At 41.6% G+C, this 20,000-nt stretch overlaps 3 protein-coding genes across 6 annotated transcripts in view; all 3 read right to left on the reverse strand.

Moving 5' to 3' along the window:
- LOC118283442 (FH2 domain-containing protein 1-like) overlaps positions 1-5,333 on the reverse strand; it is a 19,066-nt gene extending 13,733 nt beyond the window's left edge. Inside the window, exon 1 of the mRNA XM_035605404.2 lies at positions 5,145-5,333. The gene's annotated coding sequence lies outside the window, so the exon portion shown is untranslated. The remainder of the gene's footprint in view (positions 1-5,144) is intronic.
- A 1,870-nt stretch (positions 5,334-7,203) lies between these two features.
- On the reverse strand, positions 7,204-13,842 carry LOC118284805 (arfaptin-1). Of its 2 annotated transcripts, none has more exons than XM_035607862.2 (8): positions 13,511-13,842; positions 12,314-12,408; positions 10,717-10,813; positions 10,476-10,588; positions 10,161-10,382; positions 9,898-10,055; positions 9,628-9,802; positions 7,204-9,016 (listed from the first exon to the last, which is right to left on the reverse strand). In XM_035607862.2, exons 2-8 carry the CDS (start codon positions 12,383-12,385, stop codon positions 8,855-8,857), a joined length of 999 nt encoding a protein of 332 aa, XP_035463755.2. In that variant the 5' UTR covers positions 12,386-12,408; positions 13,511-13,842; the 3' UTR covers positions 7,204-8,854. The 2 variants fall into 2 exon arrangements, with proteins under 2 accessions (XP_035463755.2, XP_035463763.2); XM_035607870.2 differs by having other exon boundaries at positions 13,675-13,841.
- Positions 13,843-15,702: 1,860 nt separating this feature from the next.
- LOC118285207 (low affinity immunoglobulin gamma Fc region receptor II-a-like) overlaps positions 15,703-20,000 on the reverse strand; it is a 5,783-nt gene continuing 1,485 nt past the window's right edge. Inside the window, exons 2-8 of one of the 3 annotated variants that reach the window (XR_004785056.2) lie at positions 19,423-19,465; positions 18,842-18,880; positions 18,082-18,191; positions 17,830-17,950; positions 17,452-17,743; positions 16,672-16,800; positions 15,703-16,001 (exon numbers count right to left, since the gene is read on the reverse strand). Coding sequence is in view for 2 of the 3 variants with exons in the window: in XM_035608705.2 (XP_035464598.1) it covers positions 15,940-16,001; positions 16,672-16,800; positions 17,501-17,743; positions 17,830-17,950; positions 18,082-18,191; positions 18,842-18,880; positions 19,423-19,453 (735 nt within the window). In the remaining variant the exon portion in view is untranslated. The remainder of the gene's footprint in view (positions 16,002-16,671; positions 16,801-17,451; positions 17,744-17,829; positions 17,951-18,081; positions 18,192-18,841; positions 18,881-19,422; positions 19,466-20,000) is intronic. The other 2 variants (XM_035608705.2, XM_035608696.2) reach the window with 2 other exon arrangements.

A 20,000-nucleotide genomic window follows, 5' to 3' on the forward strand; every position in this document is an offset into this window, starting at 1 on the left:
CTGCATGTTCTTCATTCCAAATATGCATATTCTTAGAGATCATAGGTAATCAGTTGTAAAAATAATCCATGGTTTTAATGTGTTATTTATGACAAATTGTGATATATTAATGTGCTGAGCAAAAGAAAAGACCATAAAGAAGTTGTAGGGCTTTAAATGTTGGTTCTCAATATTATTAATTTCAAAAATGTTTCCAGGTTTTAACTGTATATTTTCCCTCCTGTGCAGCAGCTCAAAGGCTGAAAGGAAAAATTCAGAGAGAAAAGAAACACGTTCAGAATAAACCGAGACCAATTATTGCGATAGCACCACTCACACCTCGTCAGACTGATTAACACCGATGACAGCGTCGCGCCATGAAGCTGCTGCCGGAGCTCCGATGAGTAGATTGGACGGAGCGAGAGGAAACTGCTCCAGACAGCAACACATGAGTCACAGCAGGATTTAAATTCTTTATTTTCTCTTCTCTTTGCTGGGATTTTCTTGAGGTTTACAGGCTGCCGGGCTGTTGCTCAGCAGTCTGACAGATTAGCTTCCACACGTTCTCCAGCAGTGACAGGATTACAGCGGCGGGTCGTCCTCGCACTGGAGGAAGGGGATGTACAGCGATCCAGAGGCTGACTGGAAACGACACAGGTCCAGAAAGTCTGCTGAAGTGTCTCAGAGACGATATACAAAATGATCCAGAACCATCTCCCGAGGCAGAGGAAGCTATAGGAAGTCGAACTGGATTCGATATCGTAAAAACGACTATTTCCAAGGTCAATCATAACTTTCATGCTCAGGTTAAGAATCATCTAGATCCACCTACAGACACAATGAAATGAACCTAAAACTAATTATGGCTTACTTATTAAATTACTAACATACCCACCAATACATATCCAAGAGTCTTTCCAAATATCCCAAGAACATCCAATCAACTTCCCCTCAAACCACCAATAAATATCCAAGAAACATCCCGTAACACACCAATAAATATCCAAGAATCATCCAATAAATCATCAATATGCAAGAATCCTCTCAGATGTCCCAAGAACATCCGAGAAACTCCCAATAATTCACCAATAAATTTCCAAGAATCTTCCAAGATATCAATATCCTAAGAACATTCAAGAAACTGCCAATAAACCACCAATAAATTGCCAAGAATCTTCCCATAAGACTCCAATAAATATCCAAGAGTCTTCCAAGATGTCAACATCCCAAGAACATCCAAGAAACTACCAATACATACTCAAAAATGAACAAAACACTACTTAATGTGAGAGAAACCAGCAAAGAATCAATAACTGCCTATGAAACTATGTAGAAACTGTGTCCGGGGTCTATTCAGAGCCACAGGTGTTGGACACAGCCAACAACACACTCTCTCTGTCGCCCTGGAAACCACTGTAAAACTCCCTGTGGAGGAGAAAGCCTCTGTCTTATATACCAGACAAACAGCAGTAAACACAGTGTGTGTGGGGGTTGAGGGGGGTGGTGGAGGTGTTGGGGTATGGGGGTTTGAGCGAGGACCCCCCACATTGATGTGGCTTTCTGACCAACATTAGCATGAAAAAAACACATCTGTTCTGGCTCTATTGTGCCAAAAAAGTTGTAAAAGAATAGAAGAAAATCTGCTTTAAAAATCTCCGCTGAGTTACCGATCATTTCTCGTCTTTAGCAGAGGAGGAGATTAGAAAGTTTACTGCTGTGGTTTTTACAGTCGGGGAGGCGTCAAGCAGAGCAAACGGCTGGGCGAGCATCGCTGTGGGTTGCCATGGAGATAAAGAGAGTGAAAGACAAGACGGATGGTCCCAAACACCGTCCTTGTATCTAAGATGTCATTCTGCAGTGTCTTCAGTTGGACATCCAGGCAGGTCAGGGGTCACACTGTCCTTCTAGGAAAAACTAATAAAGAATTAATTGACCGGCGGCCATTTTCCTCTGACGTCGCGCTCTGGGTGGGAAGTTCAGAATGACCTCGTCCTGCTCTCATCCAGGCTACAAGTCCTATGAACAGATTCAATCTGTCAAATGTGTGATTTCACTGCTTCCTGGTTGGTCGGCAACTAGAATCTGGAAGGACAATGTTTCATTTCATGATGAGACAACATAGCTCATTAGCTACGATTAGACAACAGCTAACGTTAGCGTTCAACCACTTCCCGGCTAACATTTATTGTTTGATACTGTTACTTGACACAAAGGGGAAATTTGTTTAATCCTGAAATATCGATGCACATCTTGAACTCATTTGTTTAAGCCTTGGAGGTGAAAATGCACTGGAATCAAGCTTGAAATCTAAATGCTACATCCGATGCTAAAGTGCCTTGGAACAAAAGGTTGTGTCGGATGTAAACTGTTGTAACTGTTGAACATTAGCATAATGTCACATAACGTTACCGACTCCACCAGAACATTTCTAATGTCGGGAGAAAGACGCCACGACAGCTAACGTTACGCCTGCTAGCTTGATTACGATGCATTTTACTTCCAGGCAGGAAGTAAGGAGGAAGTGGCTAAATGCTAACATTTAGCGTTTTTGATTTAATCGTAGCTAATGAGCTAACAAAGATGTTGTTTTAGCTTGAAACATGGTCTGAATTAAAAACGCCCGTCGTCTCCAGTAACGTTAGCTAGGAAGTGGCTAAATGCTAAGGTTGGCGGTTTTTCGAAGGGCAGCTGACGTTGTTTCATATTGACACATGGTTTGCTGTTTCTCTCTCCGGATTCTATCTTCCGTTGCTCATCGATCGGGAAGCAGCGGAAATAACAGTTTGTGGGATTCCCCGTGTTCAGGTACAACGTGACGTCGTTACACAACAGAGTTTGAGCTTCACACGGCGGCCATTTTCCTCCGTCGCCACGCGCCGTGTGAAGCTCAAACTCTGTTGTGTAACGACGTCACGTTGTACCTGAACACGGGGAATCCCACAAACTGTTATTTCCGAATATGGTTGATTAGTCATGCACTTTAATTAAAGGTACAGATGACAAGTGTCCGCTCTGGTCTCCTCCGACTGCACCTGAGAGCGAGACGTCAAATGATTCATTGCACATTGGATTGGAGCTTAATTTATCTTAGGAGAGCAGTTCTGTTGAAATGATCGCCCCCAAAAATGTACATATACAGGTTCACGGTTACACAAAGACGCTTGTGTTCGTGGATTATCCCCCAGGCGTACATTTGATAATCATCTTAATCTTCTGCACTTGAAGGCCACATCAAATATAGCGTTAATGCTCTTTCCACATGTGACACAAAAGCACAGAAGTATTTCTGTCGAATAAAGCGGATATATATTTATTTTTTCTCCAAGCAGCTTGGTGGATTTTCAGTTTTTCTGAAGTCTACGTTGGAGGAGTGAAAGATCGTGTTGCACAACCAGGCCTGCGAATGAATGCATCCGAGCGCCACGGGATTAAAATTAATAGCTTTCTGAATGGAGTCTGGTGTGAAAGAAAGAGAGCAAGCTGATTGTAGTTGGAGGAGCTGCTGTGCAAACTAAAAGTTGAAAGTCCAGTCCTCGTGCGGCAAATCTGCTCTTTCTGAAGTGCCCTCGAGCAGCACACGCCCATGAGGAGCGTCGGGTTTCACATGTGCTCACTTCAATTTAATGGGATTGAAACAAATGTCAAGTTACGAATAAAACTGGATTCAGGCTCGTGTCCTGTTTTTACGTGAGTTTCTTGTGTTTGTAGAATTTCATCAACCTGATGGATTGATGTCAAATTATTTGATTTCAACTAAAGTGCAGTAACAAACTGTGTATTCTTCATGTGTTACTATTGCTAATGCTCTGTATATAATATTTATATATCTTTTTTTATTTTATGTTATATTTTGTTCATACCCATTGCTTTTTTAAATTTCTTTCTATATAATTCTGTCCACTTTGCTGCTGTAATGTCCAAATTTCCCAATTGTGGGACGAATAAAGGTTGATCATTATTATTATTATCTTATCTTATCTTAAATTTCAGATTATTTTATTCTGTTTTATGTTGATTTAATTGGACGATCAATAATACAACTGTCTGATCAGGTGCCCTTACGGACAAGGTGTGAGACAGAAGAGAAGAGAAGCTACTTAATGTGTAAAGACACAACAGTCATCACAAACACTCTGAATAACCAATTTATGTCCCTGCAATGGTCCGGTCATCAATATCCAAATAGTTTGAGAATTGATTCATCAGTTATAGCTGCTTTTTTGTTAATAGATTTTTTGCAAAAATTCAGAAAATTTGATGGTTTAAATTCTGCTTTGGACGGTTGATTCCATATCTTTAGCTCATGGACTGTCGACGTGCAAAACAAGACAGAGAAAATCATTGGCATATTAATTGATGATGAAAATATCATCATCAGGCCTAAAAAGAATTTTTTTAAGATAACAGTAACGTATCAAATACTAATCAATCATTGTTTTGTAATTATTATTATTGAGAGTTAACGTCATAAACCATACCTCAAAATCACTTAGAAATATAAAAGATAATCATGGTGCATAAAAATATCAAAAGGGCAGAAAATACTTTGACATGACGTCATATACACCACATGACGTCATATACACATCTGTACAGATGAGCAAATATTTGTTTATCCATCATCATTATTATTATTATTATTATTATTATCATCATTATTATTAGAAAAGTCATGACGACAACACAAATGGATAAAGTCACCTGTGGCTGCAAAACATATATGATATATGATATATTCTAGAAATATTGACATGACCACCAAGAGATTGATACAATGACGCACAAACATGAAACCATAAATAAGACATCAGGCAACATCCAGGGAGCAGAATTTAAAAACTTCAGAGGATATTTATCACATTCAAATTAGACACGAGTGTCTCACAAACACCGCCGAAGTGTCTGAGGGGCTGAACTCCACTGGACGAATCACAATGGGAATATCACAGGATTATTATGGGGGTTGATTGTGCATTTATTCCAGGAAACTGTAGCAATGTGCACGAGGTCTGGTCGGTGGCGAGGAGCCGCCGTGTTTAACAGGTTGTTCGCCTCCAGAGTCGATGCTCGTGAACCGGCTGTTGCCGAATTAATATTCGGAAAAAAGAAAGAAAGAAAAGCGACTTTGTGCGTTAATGTGTGTTTGTGTTTCCATGTAAACTCACCGGTTCCCGCGGCGCCGACGCTCCGGCGAAGAACTCCTGTTAAAAAGGGGCAAATTTACAGGAAAACAACAATCCACCGACCCCGTTCGTCTCCGGTTCACATCCACGAGCAGCGCGCGCGGTGAGACCGACCGACCCGCCGTAACCGGCTGTGTGCGCGTGCGTGAGAGAGAGAGAGGGAGAGAGAGAGAGAGAGAGAGGGAGGGAGGGAGGTGGGGACCTGTCAGCCTGCGCATGCGTGATCACTCAGGTGGAAGGGAAAGTGCTTTCTGCCGGACACGCCCACCTGCTGGCACACACACACACACACACTCACAAACACACTCACACACACACTCACCCAAACACACTCACACACACACACTCACACACACACTCACACACACACTCACACACACTCACCCAAACACACTCACACACGCACACACACTCACACACACACAGGAAGTGATGTCCCCATAAAGTAGATAATTGATTTTAAGGTGAAGAGTTGGTTCGAGGTTTTTGCAGTTAGTTAGTACTTCCTAGTGTGTGTGAGTGTGTGTGTGAGTATGTGTGTCTGTGTGTGTGTGGCCCAGATAAGTTCTACGAGCCCCACCCTTTGCAAAAAAACAGTCAGGATTCCCTCCACACACACTCACACACACGAGTGCGTTTAACCGAATCTATTAGCTATATGCTAGCAGCTCGTTGAGGCTAAGCGCAGCGATGCTTTGGGCTACACGCTAACACCGCTGTGCTAACAAGCACACAATAACAATTGCTAACATGCTAATGTTTTAGCGGGCCACGTTCGCCATCTTAGTTTTGTGCAGCCGAGGCTGATGGGAATATTTTTTGCAGTTTTTTCGGTCATACAAACAAAAATATAAGACAAAGTTTGTTATCAGAGTCCTCATCTGGGGACCATGAATATCTGGCCCAGATTTCGTGGCTCTCTGTGTGTCTCATAGTTGATGTTTCTGATTGTGAAAGACTTGAAGTGTTTGGGGAAAATGAGCCTGGAAGAATCAGGTTTGTGCGTCGGCGTTGCCATGTGAACAATTGTCTGTCTTCAAAGTGATGGGAGCAACGATACACAAACACACCACCAGTTTTTTTTATTCTACGATCACACATACACTGCATACTAATCGCATATTCGTTGTGAATCAGCAAAAAGTATTACACTGCGTCCAAGTTTTTTGTTTTTATCTTTTGTCCAGTGGTGAAAGAAATACTCTTTGGAATTAAATAAAATTAATACATTTTGCAGTTATAAAAGTAGTAATACCACAGTGTAGAAATACTCACTGTAAAAATACAAGTACTAAAAGTAAAAGTACGCGTTATGCATCGTGTCCCATGTCTTCATAACAACGATAGCTGCGAATAGAACTTTGCCTTTATGTAAAATGTAAATAAAAAAATTGGAGCAAAATTGCATAGTAATCGTCAGCAATCTTCCAAGGTAATGATAGTGGGGAAAAAATTATTGACCTTTCACCTTCATATTAAAGTAGATCTTTAACATTTAAAGATAACAGGCGAAGAAATATTTCAGAATGTGTAAGAGTGAAACCAGAGTTGAACTGAAAGTTAAAAAAACAAACAGTGGACTAAGTGCTTCCCTACTGTACAGTAACACCATTATTGTTGCATCATATTTTTTTGCACAGAAAATATTTATTTGTCAGTTTTATCACACACACATTTTCAAAAAGATAAAAAACAATAGGTATGTGTGGACATTTTGGTCCTTGTTTGGGAATTACGACCCAAAGGAAATAGCTCTTTATTTTTGGTCGTACTATAAACAAGCATGCGACTGGTCTGGGGTCAGCAGTCCACTTCTGAGAGGATCTTCACAAACCAAGTTTGAGATCAATCTGTTCTCGGGGAAAATCCAGGGCACCACAACGATGCACCTGCACCAGGAAAGTCCCCAAAACATTTATTCCCCCCGCTGAAAGTCCCAAATCTTTCCTCAACAGTTGGCAACAGTCGTACAGAATAATAAAGTACCTACTTTTGCTTTTTTTTTTTTACAGTGGAAAAATACAACAAACAGAAAAAAAAATCTTTTGTACGTTTTTTTCTTTCTTTGGCATAGTAGAATACATTACAACAAGGTTTAAATTCATTTAAAACAGCTGTTTTACATTTCTTAATTGAGAGGAGTTGCCTTTCAAGGCAAAATTCAGTTTCACAGAGTTTCACAAGAAAGTCAAGAAAAGTAACAGACAGAGTAAATGTCCCTTTTCAGGCAAGAAGATTATTGGACATTATTGCACAAAAGCATCAACACTCCTTGCATAATTGTTGTTGTTGTTGTTGTTGTTTTTGTCAGGCCTGAGGTAAAGTGATGCAAACAAAACACACATTCACACAAGTCAACCAAACATTCACCGAACATGTCGTCATACAGAACCGTGAGAAATATCTGAGGCAGATATACTTTATCCTTTTAGAGTTCCAGTTTACATGCAATCGGGATATGTTTCATAATATATGTAATGAAGACGTAGAGGGAATTTTAATAAAAGGCTTTTGTACTTTGTGGTTATACACGTGTACATGTTTGAGATTTTTTGGCCAAACAATGTGTCTCACGTTCACGAGTGTGGGACGACCGGACGACCGGACGGACGGCGGGCGGACCACCGGGAAACATAACGCCGTGGCTGTTGCCAGAGTCATAACACAAAAAAATATCAGCGCATATTATCATTTTCTGCTAAACGGAATAAATTTTCCCTCAGTCTTTACCGACACAGTATTTCAACATGATTCAAAAAGCTTTTTCAACCCCTCCATTCCATAGTGTTCATAAGAAATGTATTGTTTTTTAAAGTTTAATGCTACAGTTGTATCTATGTAGCAAACCGAAGAACAAAAAAGCTGATACGCAGATGATGATGTCGCGTTTCATTAGACATTTGCTACCAATGAAATGTTGGCTACAACCAACCTTTCCTCACGGACAAACCACACAACATCGTCAGCGTACAGCAACATTTTTGGTTTGGGGCAACCGCTGAAATCAACTTTGGTCTCGTTTAGTATTTAGTAAAGTTTACGTTAGTAACGTTAAAAACTCTATAAAACTGCAGCCTGAATGTTTTCTTAAACAATGAAAAGGGGAAAGACAGACAATTCAAGGAGAGATCTGAACAGCTCGGCGCTTAGTGGAACCGACTGAAGGAGCCAAACCTCGACGTAGAGGTGAGGAACAAACCAGTCCTTGTGAACAATCGAGGCTGTTTTCCAGGCAGTGAAGTGTTGACCCACTCAGTTTCTAACTGCAGTGGCGGAGGATTTTCTTAAAAGTTCAAAAAGAGGCTTAGTGCCTCACAGAGGATTAGATGGATTTACTCCCCAACACACTGAGAGAGAGGCAAGAAAAAAAAAACCTGGGGAGGGGTTCATCATAACACATGTGCTTGTTAAACAGGTCAGAGGTCACAAGTAGTGTACATCTGAACAACCCAGCACCCAGAAAAAAACACGCTCAGCTTCTTGCTTTCCCTCTAAAGTCTCTAACGACATGTTTCCAGAGATACAAAATCAAATACCCCTCTGGCATAAATGACCTTTTTCACCCTACTAGCAATCCTACAATGACAAAGACATTATCCCGAATCAAGCATCTCCCAAAATAGTGTCCAAGAATCCCCCAAAAACATCTAAGTCCGTCCACCTGGCGAATAGTTGCGTTGTCTTTGGATTGGTTAACTCTCCTCCAGCCAGGAGGGGGCGCCCACGCCCACGTCGGGGCTGCTGAGCCGCTCGCCCGCCTGCCGGATGTTCTGCTGGAGGAAGCGGTGACACGATGAACTGTTGGTCGCCATGGCGCCGTGAAGCAGCCACAGCTGGTTGTGCAGGACTTTGACCTTCACAACCGAGAGAGAGAGAGAGAGAGAGAGAGAGAGAGAGAGAAAGAGAGAACATCGTCAAGTCCATAACTTATTTATTTTTTATGAACCTTTGTGGATTATTTTTGGATTCTTAAAATTTCACACAGGCCACACACCAAATTTAAATATTTTCCAAAGATAGTTATTTATTTATTTATACAAAATACCTCATTTGTAAATAGCGTTATTTAGGAGAGGTGACAGACTTTGATTCTATATTTTAATACTAGCCACTTTATGGGTTTTATAGAATGATTATCAAAATCTATCCTGTAGAGCTGCTGATCTTAAGACAACATTTAATATTTCATAAATGACATCAAGAAATGTTTATATATCTCAAAAGTGGGTATTTTTTGGCCTTACACTTACGCGTGATCTGTAAAGTTGGTAGATCATCAAGAGACAGATACAGATTTTTTGGGGGGGGTCATGAGGATACAGACATTAGGGAGTAAAAACATTTTACACACAAAGCAAACAAACACTGGTACAATTTGTTTCAATCAACTGATTTTTCTTGACCAACTGATGAATCGTTCGGGCTCTAACCGTACAGCGTCGTGTGAAACTACAAACGCTCTCACCTTGTTCTCCTGTAGCAGCTTGACTTTGACGGACAGGTCCTCTCGGACCCTCTGGTACCGCTCCCTCTGGCTCTGGAAGTCCTTCTGCGCCTGCTCCAGTTTGGGCAGGGTGACGGCGTCTCGCGGCCCCAGGTTCAGCTCCTCCAGGTCGACCCGGTACGCGTCGTACTCGATCCTGAAAGAACGGACGGTAACGGCAACAGTTAACGGGCAACACTCTTCCCTTTTTCCCCACAACCCCTGACGTTGGATTGGTGCGTTTCCACCCACCTGGCGGCCTCGTACTGCCGGACGCTGACCATGGTGTCCTCCATGGTCCTGTTGACCAGCGTGTTCATGTCGGCGGTGAAGGAGTTGATGGCGGCCGTCAGGGTCTCGCCGCTCTTGCACAGGAACTTCTGAGCCTCCGCGTTCATGCCGAACTCCACCTGATGCCACGTATCAAGACGCTGAGGTTAGGGTTCGTTCTCTATGTAATATCCATCTGTAATCTATCGTCTTCGTCATCTAACGGTATTTTCTCTGTGACTCACGTGCAGCGCGGGCGTCTTGAGGCCGAGCTCGGCGAAGGCGTCGCCCAGCGTCTTCTGCGTCGCCGCCAGCTGGGCGACCTGGTCGGCCAGCGTCTGCGCGAGCTTGGTCGCCTGGTCGAAGCGCCGCCGGTCGTCTTTGAGCAGCTCGAGCCGCGGCTCCAGGTCCAGGTCCACCGTGCGCGAGCCGCGGCCGAGCTTCTCCGACAGCGCCTGTCTGGTACACTGCACAGAGAGAGAGGGAGGGAGGCAGTTAGAGCTGATCATTGTTATTGATTATAGTTATTGATTGTATCTGATCGGTTCGAGTCCTCTCACCTTATAGGTGGTGATGCTCCACTTGCGGACTTGCTGCAGCTTCTCGCTGGCCGGGTTCCTGCCTTGAACGACCACGGGTCCACTTCCTGGAGTCTGTGATGTCACAGGGAGGTCTGGGGGGGGGGGGTCATAAAATTTGAAATTTGAAAAAAAACTTGATCCGTTGAGTTGCCGAATTGTCAACCATCCACATCACATCTTATTAAAATTCTATTAAAATCTTTCCCCATCGCTATTTTACCTTCGCTCTGCCCCGTTTCCATGGGGACCTCGGCCGTGGCGTCAGCCGGACAGGAGGCGATGCCGCCATTGCCGTGGTTACAGATACCATTTGATTCCTATAGAAAAGAAAAGAAAAAGAAAATCAAACCTGAATCCTTTCAAATCAATAACTCTCTTTCGTCATTCACACGAGACTGAAGTTACTTTTTTTCATATCGTAATATTGTCATTCCATCATGACGTCGTCATGTGATTTATTGATTGCTGCACTTTTCCCCAGCTGGAGCTCAAATGTCCGACAGCCCTCGAATGCAGCGCGAGCCTCACTTCCTGCATGAGGAGCATCACCAGTAATCAACAGTGAAAAGGTCAAAAGGTGAAGAGTCAAAGCCACGGTGGGGGGGTCGCCGTGGGAACAGGAGCAGCCAACGGCAGCCAATCAGAAACCAGATCAAAAGGTTGTGTGGTTGCCGCGGAGATGACGGCTCCCCCGTTGGGATCGGTGGCAGGTGGAGAGGTCAGAGGTCAGCGGAGCTCACCTGACGCGGATGAGCGGTAATGACACACGCGTTTGTCCTGGTGTCTTTGTGAGGACCCTCGTTCTCAGGACCTTGACGTCAAACTGAACCTGAACTCCTCAAACTCACTCGGACCTTTTGAATATTTGTGGCAAAGTGAGGACGGGACAAAATGTCCACTGCCCTTCATCCAGCGATGCTCTTTCCAAAGGTCACCGGTGCCGAGGTTTTCTTCTGTGAACCCCACTCCCCAAAGGCTAATGCCGTTTCTCGCCATTTCAATCCTGGATTAATCCTGGTTGAGCATCTTGGCAAACGATATACAGATTCACACATCCACTACTTTCAGATCAACATGATCTGGAGTCGTGTTTGTGTCCATCAGGTGAAACTGAGGCTCCGCCTCCTTCAGAGGCCAACATAGGAGACTGATTTCACGTTGAATTACGTCGCATCACGCTGCCAGAAACCGGAAATGGAATCGGCGGTGCGCCACCATAAAGTGTCCCCTGTCGGTCGCGCACTTTGTTGCGTTTTGCAACTTTACCACCAGATGCCGCCAGAAAATTACAAAGATGACACACTGGGGCTTTGAAGCTTCGTGTGGACGAAGCCTCTCGGATTATAAAGTATTTCCCATCAGCTGCTGTTGGTTCTCATTGCTGCTCTGCACACAGGTGAGTCACCTGTCACCTGTCCATCCGCTCACTTTCACCGTTTATCACGGCGCTGGGGTTTTGTCGCCATGACAACCCCTGATAACATTGTGGCTGCGCCTTGTTCCTCGTACTTAACAACTGCAAGGAAACAAATGAATCAACTGCATGTCCTGTTTTATTCCTGATCTCACGCCCACCGACGGTCCACAGCTGTGTGGAGCAACCTGGTGCATAAAAACAATATTTAGACCATATAAAAAAACATCTTTCCTGCATTTTGCAGATGAACAAAACAACCACAAGTATGAATCAATGTATATGAACAAAAACCCGGGTTTACAGTCAAACAACAGTAAAACAGTTTGATAAAGTAGCAGCTGGAGTTGTTTGGTGTGATTGACAGAGATGTACAGTAACAGTGGTTTCCATGGCGTCTCACCCAGGGAGGAGTTTCTTCCTCTGTGGTGTCACACGCCAGGTTGACGCCTCGTCTCTGCTCCGCCACCTCCATCTTCTTCTTCTTCTTCTTCTTCCCTGACAGATGAAACAAAAAACATCTTTCAATTCACTGATTTTAAAAAGAATATATTATTAAATATTATTATTATTTTATTATGTAATTAATGAAAATGTTCCTTCATATGTTTTTTTTAGTAAATCTATGGGACATTGCTGTACTGTATTAAGTAGTTAATTTCTTTAATTAAAAATATAGATTTTTGCTTATTCATTAAAAAAAATGGAGTAACATTTTTTACAATTTTCTTTCCATTTTAACTCATCTAAATACTGTGGCAACAAAATATTTTCTTGATCATTTCTTTCAGAAAATACTTAGAAATATGTGAACATTTGCAATAAGTATATATATATATATATGTTTTCATGTGCACAGCTGAAGTACAGAGCTCAGTGTCTGTCGACCGGCAGAGTCGATGTGGGTAAACGGCGACACCTAGTGGTGAAAAAGCAGATGCACACAAACATGACAACAAACCGTGTCTCGGCTGTTTTGTCCAAACTGAACCACATATGATCAATAATCAACCACGAAATAAAATAAACTATATTCATCTACATCACCTGAATCAGGGTTTGGTTTTGTTTTTACCTGAACCTGCTTTAGAAATTACATGTCTTTGCCATAATAATAATAATATAGTCAAGAATATCTACTATATATGTATATATATATATATATCTATATAAATATTTTTAATAGTAGATATTTAACTCCCCAATATCGGCATTGGCATCGGTTGTAATAAAGCGATATCGATCAGACTATAAAGATAATCCTTTTTTGATAATATCATTTATGTATTGATCCCCATGGTGGGAATGCAGGATAATCAATATCTATGAACTCATCACACTTTAGCTTCCGAAAATAATATAGTTTTAATTTCCTTTTACAACAGACGTTCAACTAATTAGACACAAAATGTCAGAAATACTTTAGTGAAGGTTTTATTGTTTCTTTCACCGAGGCTGGACAGAATAATAGGAACACCTGAGTGGATCAACACAACAACAACAACACACGTCACACTTCAGCCTCACTTTGAATCTGACAAACTGATTTTTAAAAAAGTTTTTTTATCAGGTAAACTTTGTGAAACTCTCTGAAACTCACTGAAACTCTTGTGTCCTGATGATCCAGGTGGAAACTTCAGCCTCCATACAAACGAGTCAGACGTGTTTCATATCAAAGACTCATATTCAATCACAATCAACGGTTTTTGACTTTAACGAGATGAAACCGACTCACGAAGGTTCTAACTGTTGTTGCTTTTTTACCTTCACGGTTTGTAAAACGAACTTCCTCTTCCTCTTTCTTCCTCTTCCTCTTTCTTCCTCTTCCTCTGCCGCGTCAACGCCTCATTTTTCAAAATATGAACGAACTGGAGAATAATAAAGTTGTGAAGCTGAAACAGAAAAGAGAAGAAGACTCAAACACCCGGAAGTGTTTTCTAGAGGGGTTTTTTTCTCGAGGATGTTCGATTTTCGACACAGTGCTCACCGGCGGGGGGCGGTGACGTTCCGAGGTTAGTCACCGCCTCCTGAGCGCGGATGAGACCCCGACCAAACGGACTGTGCTGGGTTTCAGAACAAGCGCACAGATTCTCCAATAAAAAAAAATTACAACAGAATCAAATTCTAAACTATTTTGATTTCATTCGGTATTTTTCTAAAGACTACGTCACTCGGAAACATAGTTCATAGTTAAATAATTTCTATTTTACAAATACGAACCTGTTCATATTATTCTGTACATAAATAAATCTATTTATTGCTTCATATTTGTTTTACATATTTATTACTTCATTATTTTTTGGCCGGTTGTAAACTTGGATAATTTCTGCGTCGTGAGACTGATAAAGAATTATCAAATCTTTCACTTTACAAACTTGGTAATTGTTAAACTGAAAAAATAAAAAACTTCATATAATTATATATTATATTTTATATTTTTTTTGATTAAATACCTTTAAAATTCATGATGTGTAAATGTCAGTTGTAGATTATAAATTAAATTCCACTTTAAAAAAAAGACACGTATCACATATCCAATGTGGTGCAGTTGAACATTAACGCCGGTAGAGGGCGCTACGAGACTCATAACTTCATCGGTTTCACTGAGAGCTGCGTCACTTCACTCCTCTGGCCACGTGGGGGCAGCAGACAGCTCGTTTCAGAATCTACCTGAAAAAACATCCTTTGTGAAAACATATTTACATACACACTTAATTGATTAATCCACACTGTACCATTCAAACACTGAACCTTTATTATCGATTCTGAGATATGTGCCAGATATGTCTGGCACATATCTCAGAACAGATAAAGATAGATAAGTAATATGTCCAATAAATACATTTTAAATAGTCCAAAAGAAAATGAAAATGTGCAATATAAAGGACATACTTCATCATATTTTGATGTATTACTTTTTTTTAAACATATAAATACTGCAGAATATCAGATTATAATTCCCTACGTGTATTCACCTGTTGAACTTGATTTAAACTTATATTTAACTAATGTATATGCATATGTACAGGCCATCTTTTAATTTTAAAAAGTAAAATTATATTATTGTAGTCTGGCTTATTGTTAGTACTTCTACTGTTACTACTTTAAAAATTCTGTAAGAAATATTACTCAAAAGAATATTACAAAAAAAGTATTATACTACTGAAACAAGTTGAAACTAAAACTATGATAAGGTTTATGTAACGCTGAAACATGAAGTTTCCTGTCAAACGGAAAGTCACAGCAGTGAAACTTCAACCTCAACGAGAGGAAACGGTGCTGGAGGTGTCGCTTTGCTGCCGCCTGCCCTGTTCATATACATGTATACTGATTATGATATTCCATAATCAACTTCAACATTTACTAGAACAAAGTGAGAACAACAAAAAAAAAGGTGTAATTCAGTTATGCGGAGAGAAGCTTTGGATATTTATGAATACAGAAAAACCGAGGCAGTTTTTTTCTTTCTAAATTGACTTTCATATTGTGTCATAATGGAACATATGGAATATTGTGTCACTTCTTATCGAGTTGCACTGCAGAGGTGGACGCTGCGGTTAACACGATGTGTCGGTGAAACTAGTTGGTGGTGCCCCAGGGACACATTTAAATACAAGGTTTATTAGGTCATATTTAGTTATTATCCTTTATTATTTTATTTTATTTTGAATTTATCTTAAATTATGATGGTTGTCTTTAGCAAAAGTAAAACAACAGGAAAAAACTAAATATGGTTTAATATGATTTGATAATATGATGTTAATGGTTAATAACTGAAACAACAGTCAATGGTTCATCTTCTGAAGATCAGATCTTTATTTTCCATGTCAGCAAAATTTAACTTATATGCTGAAATTACAATGTTGCTGCAACACCCTCATAATAATAATAACAATAATTATAATATAATAATAATTATAATCCAAAGTTTGACAAATTTAGAACTTTGAGTAAAAATAAGGGAAACAACATATTTTTTTTAAAGGGGAATAATCTGATGTCCACGTTGACGTGTGATGTCACAGGTTGTCATATGGCTATTTCCATGATGACATCATCAGATGGTTGTCTTGCCTTGTGAGCTCGCAGCGCTGGACGAGGGCGAGAAGAACAAAACATGAAAAAGATGTTTTTATAACTTTTGACTGATCTTTATATAGTCACAGATCGTCTTTATATACAGTCAGTGATCGTCTTTATATACAGTCAGTGATCGTCTTTATATACAGTCAGTGATCGTCTTTATATACAGTCAGTGATCGTCTTTATATACAGTCAGTGATCGTCTTTATATACAGTCAGTGATGGTCTTTATATACAGTCAGTGATCGTCTTTATATACAGTCAATGATCGTCTTCATATACAGTCAGTGATCGTCTTTATATACAGTCAGTGATCGTCTTTATATACAGTCAGTGATCATCTTTATATACAGTCAGTGATCGTCTTTATATACAGTCAGTGATCATCTTTATATACAGTCAGTGATCGTCTTTATATACAGTCACAGATCGTCTTTATATACAGTCAGTGATCGTCTTTATATACAGTCAGTGATCGTCTTTATATACAGTCAGTGATCGTCTTTATATACAGTCACAGATCGTCTTTATATACAGTCAGTGATCGTCTTTATATACAGTCAGTGATCGTCTTTATATACAGTCAGTGATCATCTTTATATACAGTCAGTGATCGTCTTCATATACAGTCACTGATCCTCTTTATACACAGCCTATGCTCGTATAAATGTACCACACCTCTCCTCCTGTCCCTGTATACGAGTCCCAGTAAGACAGTAGTCAGCAGATAAGGAGTTCCCACGATGACGTGACGCAGGAGGAAGGAGGCCGACAGTGGGGCTGGATCAACCGGACCTGCAGGTGGCGCTGTGGAGCGCACAGACGCGTCAGTAGTGAACAGCTGATCAAGTTACATCAACAACAATGACAACAAACATACAAACAAACGAACGAGATGGACGAGATGACTGAGAAGACAAATCTGTAGAGACACTGGAGCAGGCTGGTTCCGCTCTTGAATTCTGGACGGGTACAATTTTACACCTTAATATTAATTATTAATGGGCAGGGGCACATTGTTCCAAATTCATTTTTAAAAGCTCCGTTCATCAACGCACCATGATATCCTCCCCATTGGTTCATGAGCTGCCATTTTGAAGCATCCAGTTTGGTATTTTGACCAGCGCCATCTTGTTTTTTTTTTAAACAAACTAAAAACAGACATGACCATATTTGGAGGAGAGGGGAGGGCGGGTCTTAGTGACAGCTCAACGACACTGCACCTGCGACCTGCACCCATTGGACAGTACTGGCTGTCAATCACGCTGCATTATCTGTTTGACTGTAGAAAATTAATCGAAGAAGACCTGAACCATGAACGTTATAAATCAAGTGAGAAGTAGTAATATTCTCATAGAGTCGCCCCCTGCTGGTCAGTACAGTGAACACAGCCTTCAGATTCACTTTATATGCAGTCGACGGATCCACAGAAGAGACTCTAGATCTGAAACACTGAACTGTTTAACTTTCCAACGGTATCGCGCTGAAACCGCCGACGCCTCCTGACCTGCGACGGTCAGCCAGCTCTCTGGCGACTGTCCCAACTCAGGGTCGCTGCACGTGTAGCGTCCCTCGTCCGACTTGGACACGTTGCGGATGGTCAGGTTGCCGTGGAAGCTCGTCAAGGCGAAGTGGACGCCATCTTTGTGGACATCAGCTTTGTTTCTACTGAATTTGGACCTGCAGTACAGCGTCACGTCGCCCCCCTCCGTCACAGGAAGCGCCGGACTCTCCAGGATCAAGAGACCACCTGAAGGGGACACAAGACGATGAGCTGATGTCAACTACTGTGAATGAAGATGGACGACGTCCCCATGGCGACAGCCAACTTCCTACCAGTGACGGTGATGTTGACGTGGTTGCTGGTCGCTCCCAGTTCACCCTGGCACCAGTACACGCCGCTGTCCGTGTCAGGGAAGGCCACGTCGACGGGGCAGGAGGACAGACACGCGTGCACCTGCGGGACAGTGCACAACCGGAGGAACCGCAGATGGTACAATCCAATCATGACTGATGTTACGATCGAAAATGTAGCAGACTTCTGGGTTTTTTTGCAGCATGTGTGGGAGAATTGTGCTCCAGACAAACCTCTCCGTCCTCCGCCCTCCTCATCACCCTCCACTCGTCTTCACTGCAGCTCACACGGAAACTGTCATATTTGAAGAACTGCGACTTATTAGGGGAGACGGTCAGAGAGGCTGGGGGAGGAGACGGGAGGAAGAGAGATCGAGCCACATGTAAAACAATAACTTCATCACTTAAAGCCCCAGTGTGTCATTTTTCAAATTTTCTGGCGGCATCTGGTGGTAAAGTTGCAAACCGCAACCAACTGAGCAACCGACAGGGGACACTTTATGGAGGCGCACCGCTGACTCCATTTCCGGAATCAACACGACATAGAAACATGGAGACTCACACGGAGGTCGGGTCCTCCTCATGTAACTTTAACTTTAACTTATTCAGAGTTGATGATTTTACATATATGAACACATAGTTATGGACAATATATTACATTTTTCTGCGAATAAGTTCTTCCCATTATAACACAATGTAGCTTTAAATATAGTTCCATGAGGTGGACCGACCTCCGTGTGAGTCTCCATGTTTCTACGTCGTGTTGAATACGCTTGTTGAACTAGACGCTCCAGAATACGTCACGTTCACGTTGAATTTTCAGACGCTGACGGAAACCGGACATGGAATCGGCGGTGCGCCGCCATAAAGTGTCCCCTGTTGCTGTTTGCAACTTTACCATCAGATGCCGCTGGAAAGTTACACACTGTGGCTTTAACATACTCATAAACATTAGCATTTCTGTTTCTCTCAATGTGCTGACTTAATGTTTTACCTCGTGCTTGAACAGAATCGAAAGAATTAATCAGCAAATCTGTTGAAGGAAATGAAACAAACAAAGAAAGTCAGCAAATAAATAAATACTAGTTCTATTGTATCTGTATTTGTTTGTTTAGTTTGTTCAGACCCATTTTGGATTTGTCAGATTAAATACAATGTTTTCACTTCTTCATTATTTTTATTAATGCAGGAGACGACAGACTAATTATAACAGGCGGATTAACACACACGCACACAAACACACACACACACACTGACAACAACAACACGATAACACAGCTGTGCTGAGCTAAATGTGTAATTGCTTTTTAAAATATAAAATATATTAAAATTCCTGATGAATATTATAGTGCCTTAATATATGAATTAAATAGTCTGAATGGTAGAAAAGCTCTGAAGAGTTTGTCTGATCGTGTTGAAACAGGAAATGTCTTCACGCAAACTGAGAGAACAATATTGTCTGAGCTGGTTATGACGAATAAAACACACTCCGACAATAAGTGAGGACGTCCACAAACTTCTGACCGGACGGATTCGACAAGACTCGATGTGAGAGGAAGTTTGTTTTATACTTACAGAGGAAAAGACAGAGAGAGGCCACGTCCATCCTGATCTGCTGCTGAGAGAGAGAGGGGTGGAGAGAAAGAGAGAGGGAGAGAAAGAGAAAGAGGGGGGGGGGGGAGAGAAAGAGAGAGAGAGAGAAAGAGAAAGAGAGAGAGAGAGAAAGAGAGAAAGAGAGAGGGAGAGAAAGAGAAAGAGAGAGAGAGGGGGGGAGAAAGAGAGAGAGAGAGAAAGAGAAAGAGAGAGAGGGAGAAAGAGAGAGAGAGAGATAGAGAGAAAGAGAAAGAGAGAGAGAGGGGGGGAGAAAGAGAGAGAGAGAGAGGGAGAGAAAGAGAAAGAGAGAGAGGGGGGGGAGAAAGAGAGAGAGAGAGAAAGAGAGAGAGAGAGAAAGAGAGAAAGAGAAAGAGAGAGGGAGAGAAAGAGAAAGAGAGGGGGGGGAGAGAAAGAGAGAGAGAGAGAAAGAGAAAGAGAGAGAGAGAGAAAGAGAGAAAGAGAGAGGGAGAGAAAGAGAAAGAGAGAGAGAGGGGGGGAGAAAGAGAGAGAGAGAGAGGGAGAGAAAGAAAGAGGGAGAGAAAGAGAAAGAGAGAAAGAGA

Source organism: Scophthalmus maximus, chromosome 12 (genome assembly GCF_022379125.1).
Source record: "Scophthalmus maximus strain ysfricsl-2021 chromosome 12, ASM2237912v1, whole genome shotgun sequence".
Lineage (NCBI taxonomy): Eukaryota > Metazoa > Chordata > Actinopteri > Pleuronectiformes > Scophthalmidae > Scophthalmus > Scophthalmus maximus.

Excerpts from the sequence above, each read along its gene's own strand:
- LOC118284805 (XM_035607862.2), bottom strand. The coding sequence starts at position 12,385 with ATGGAGGTGGCGGAGCAGAGACGAGGCGTCAACCTGGCGTGTGACACC. Across the intron at positions 10,056-10,160 it reads TCAAGACGCCCGCGCTGCAC|GTGGAGTTCGGCATGAACGC; the intron begins GTGAGTCACAGA and ends ACGTGGCATCAG. Across the intron at positions 9,017-9,627 it reads AGCTGCTACAGGAGAACAAG|GTCAAAGTCCTGCACAACCA; the intron begins GTGAGAGCGTTT and ends TCGGTTGTGAAG.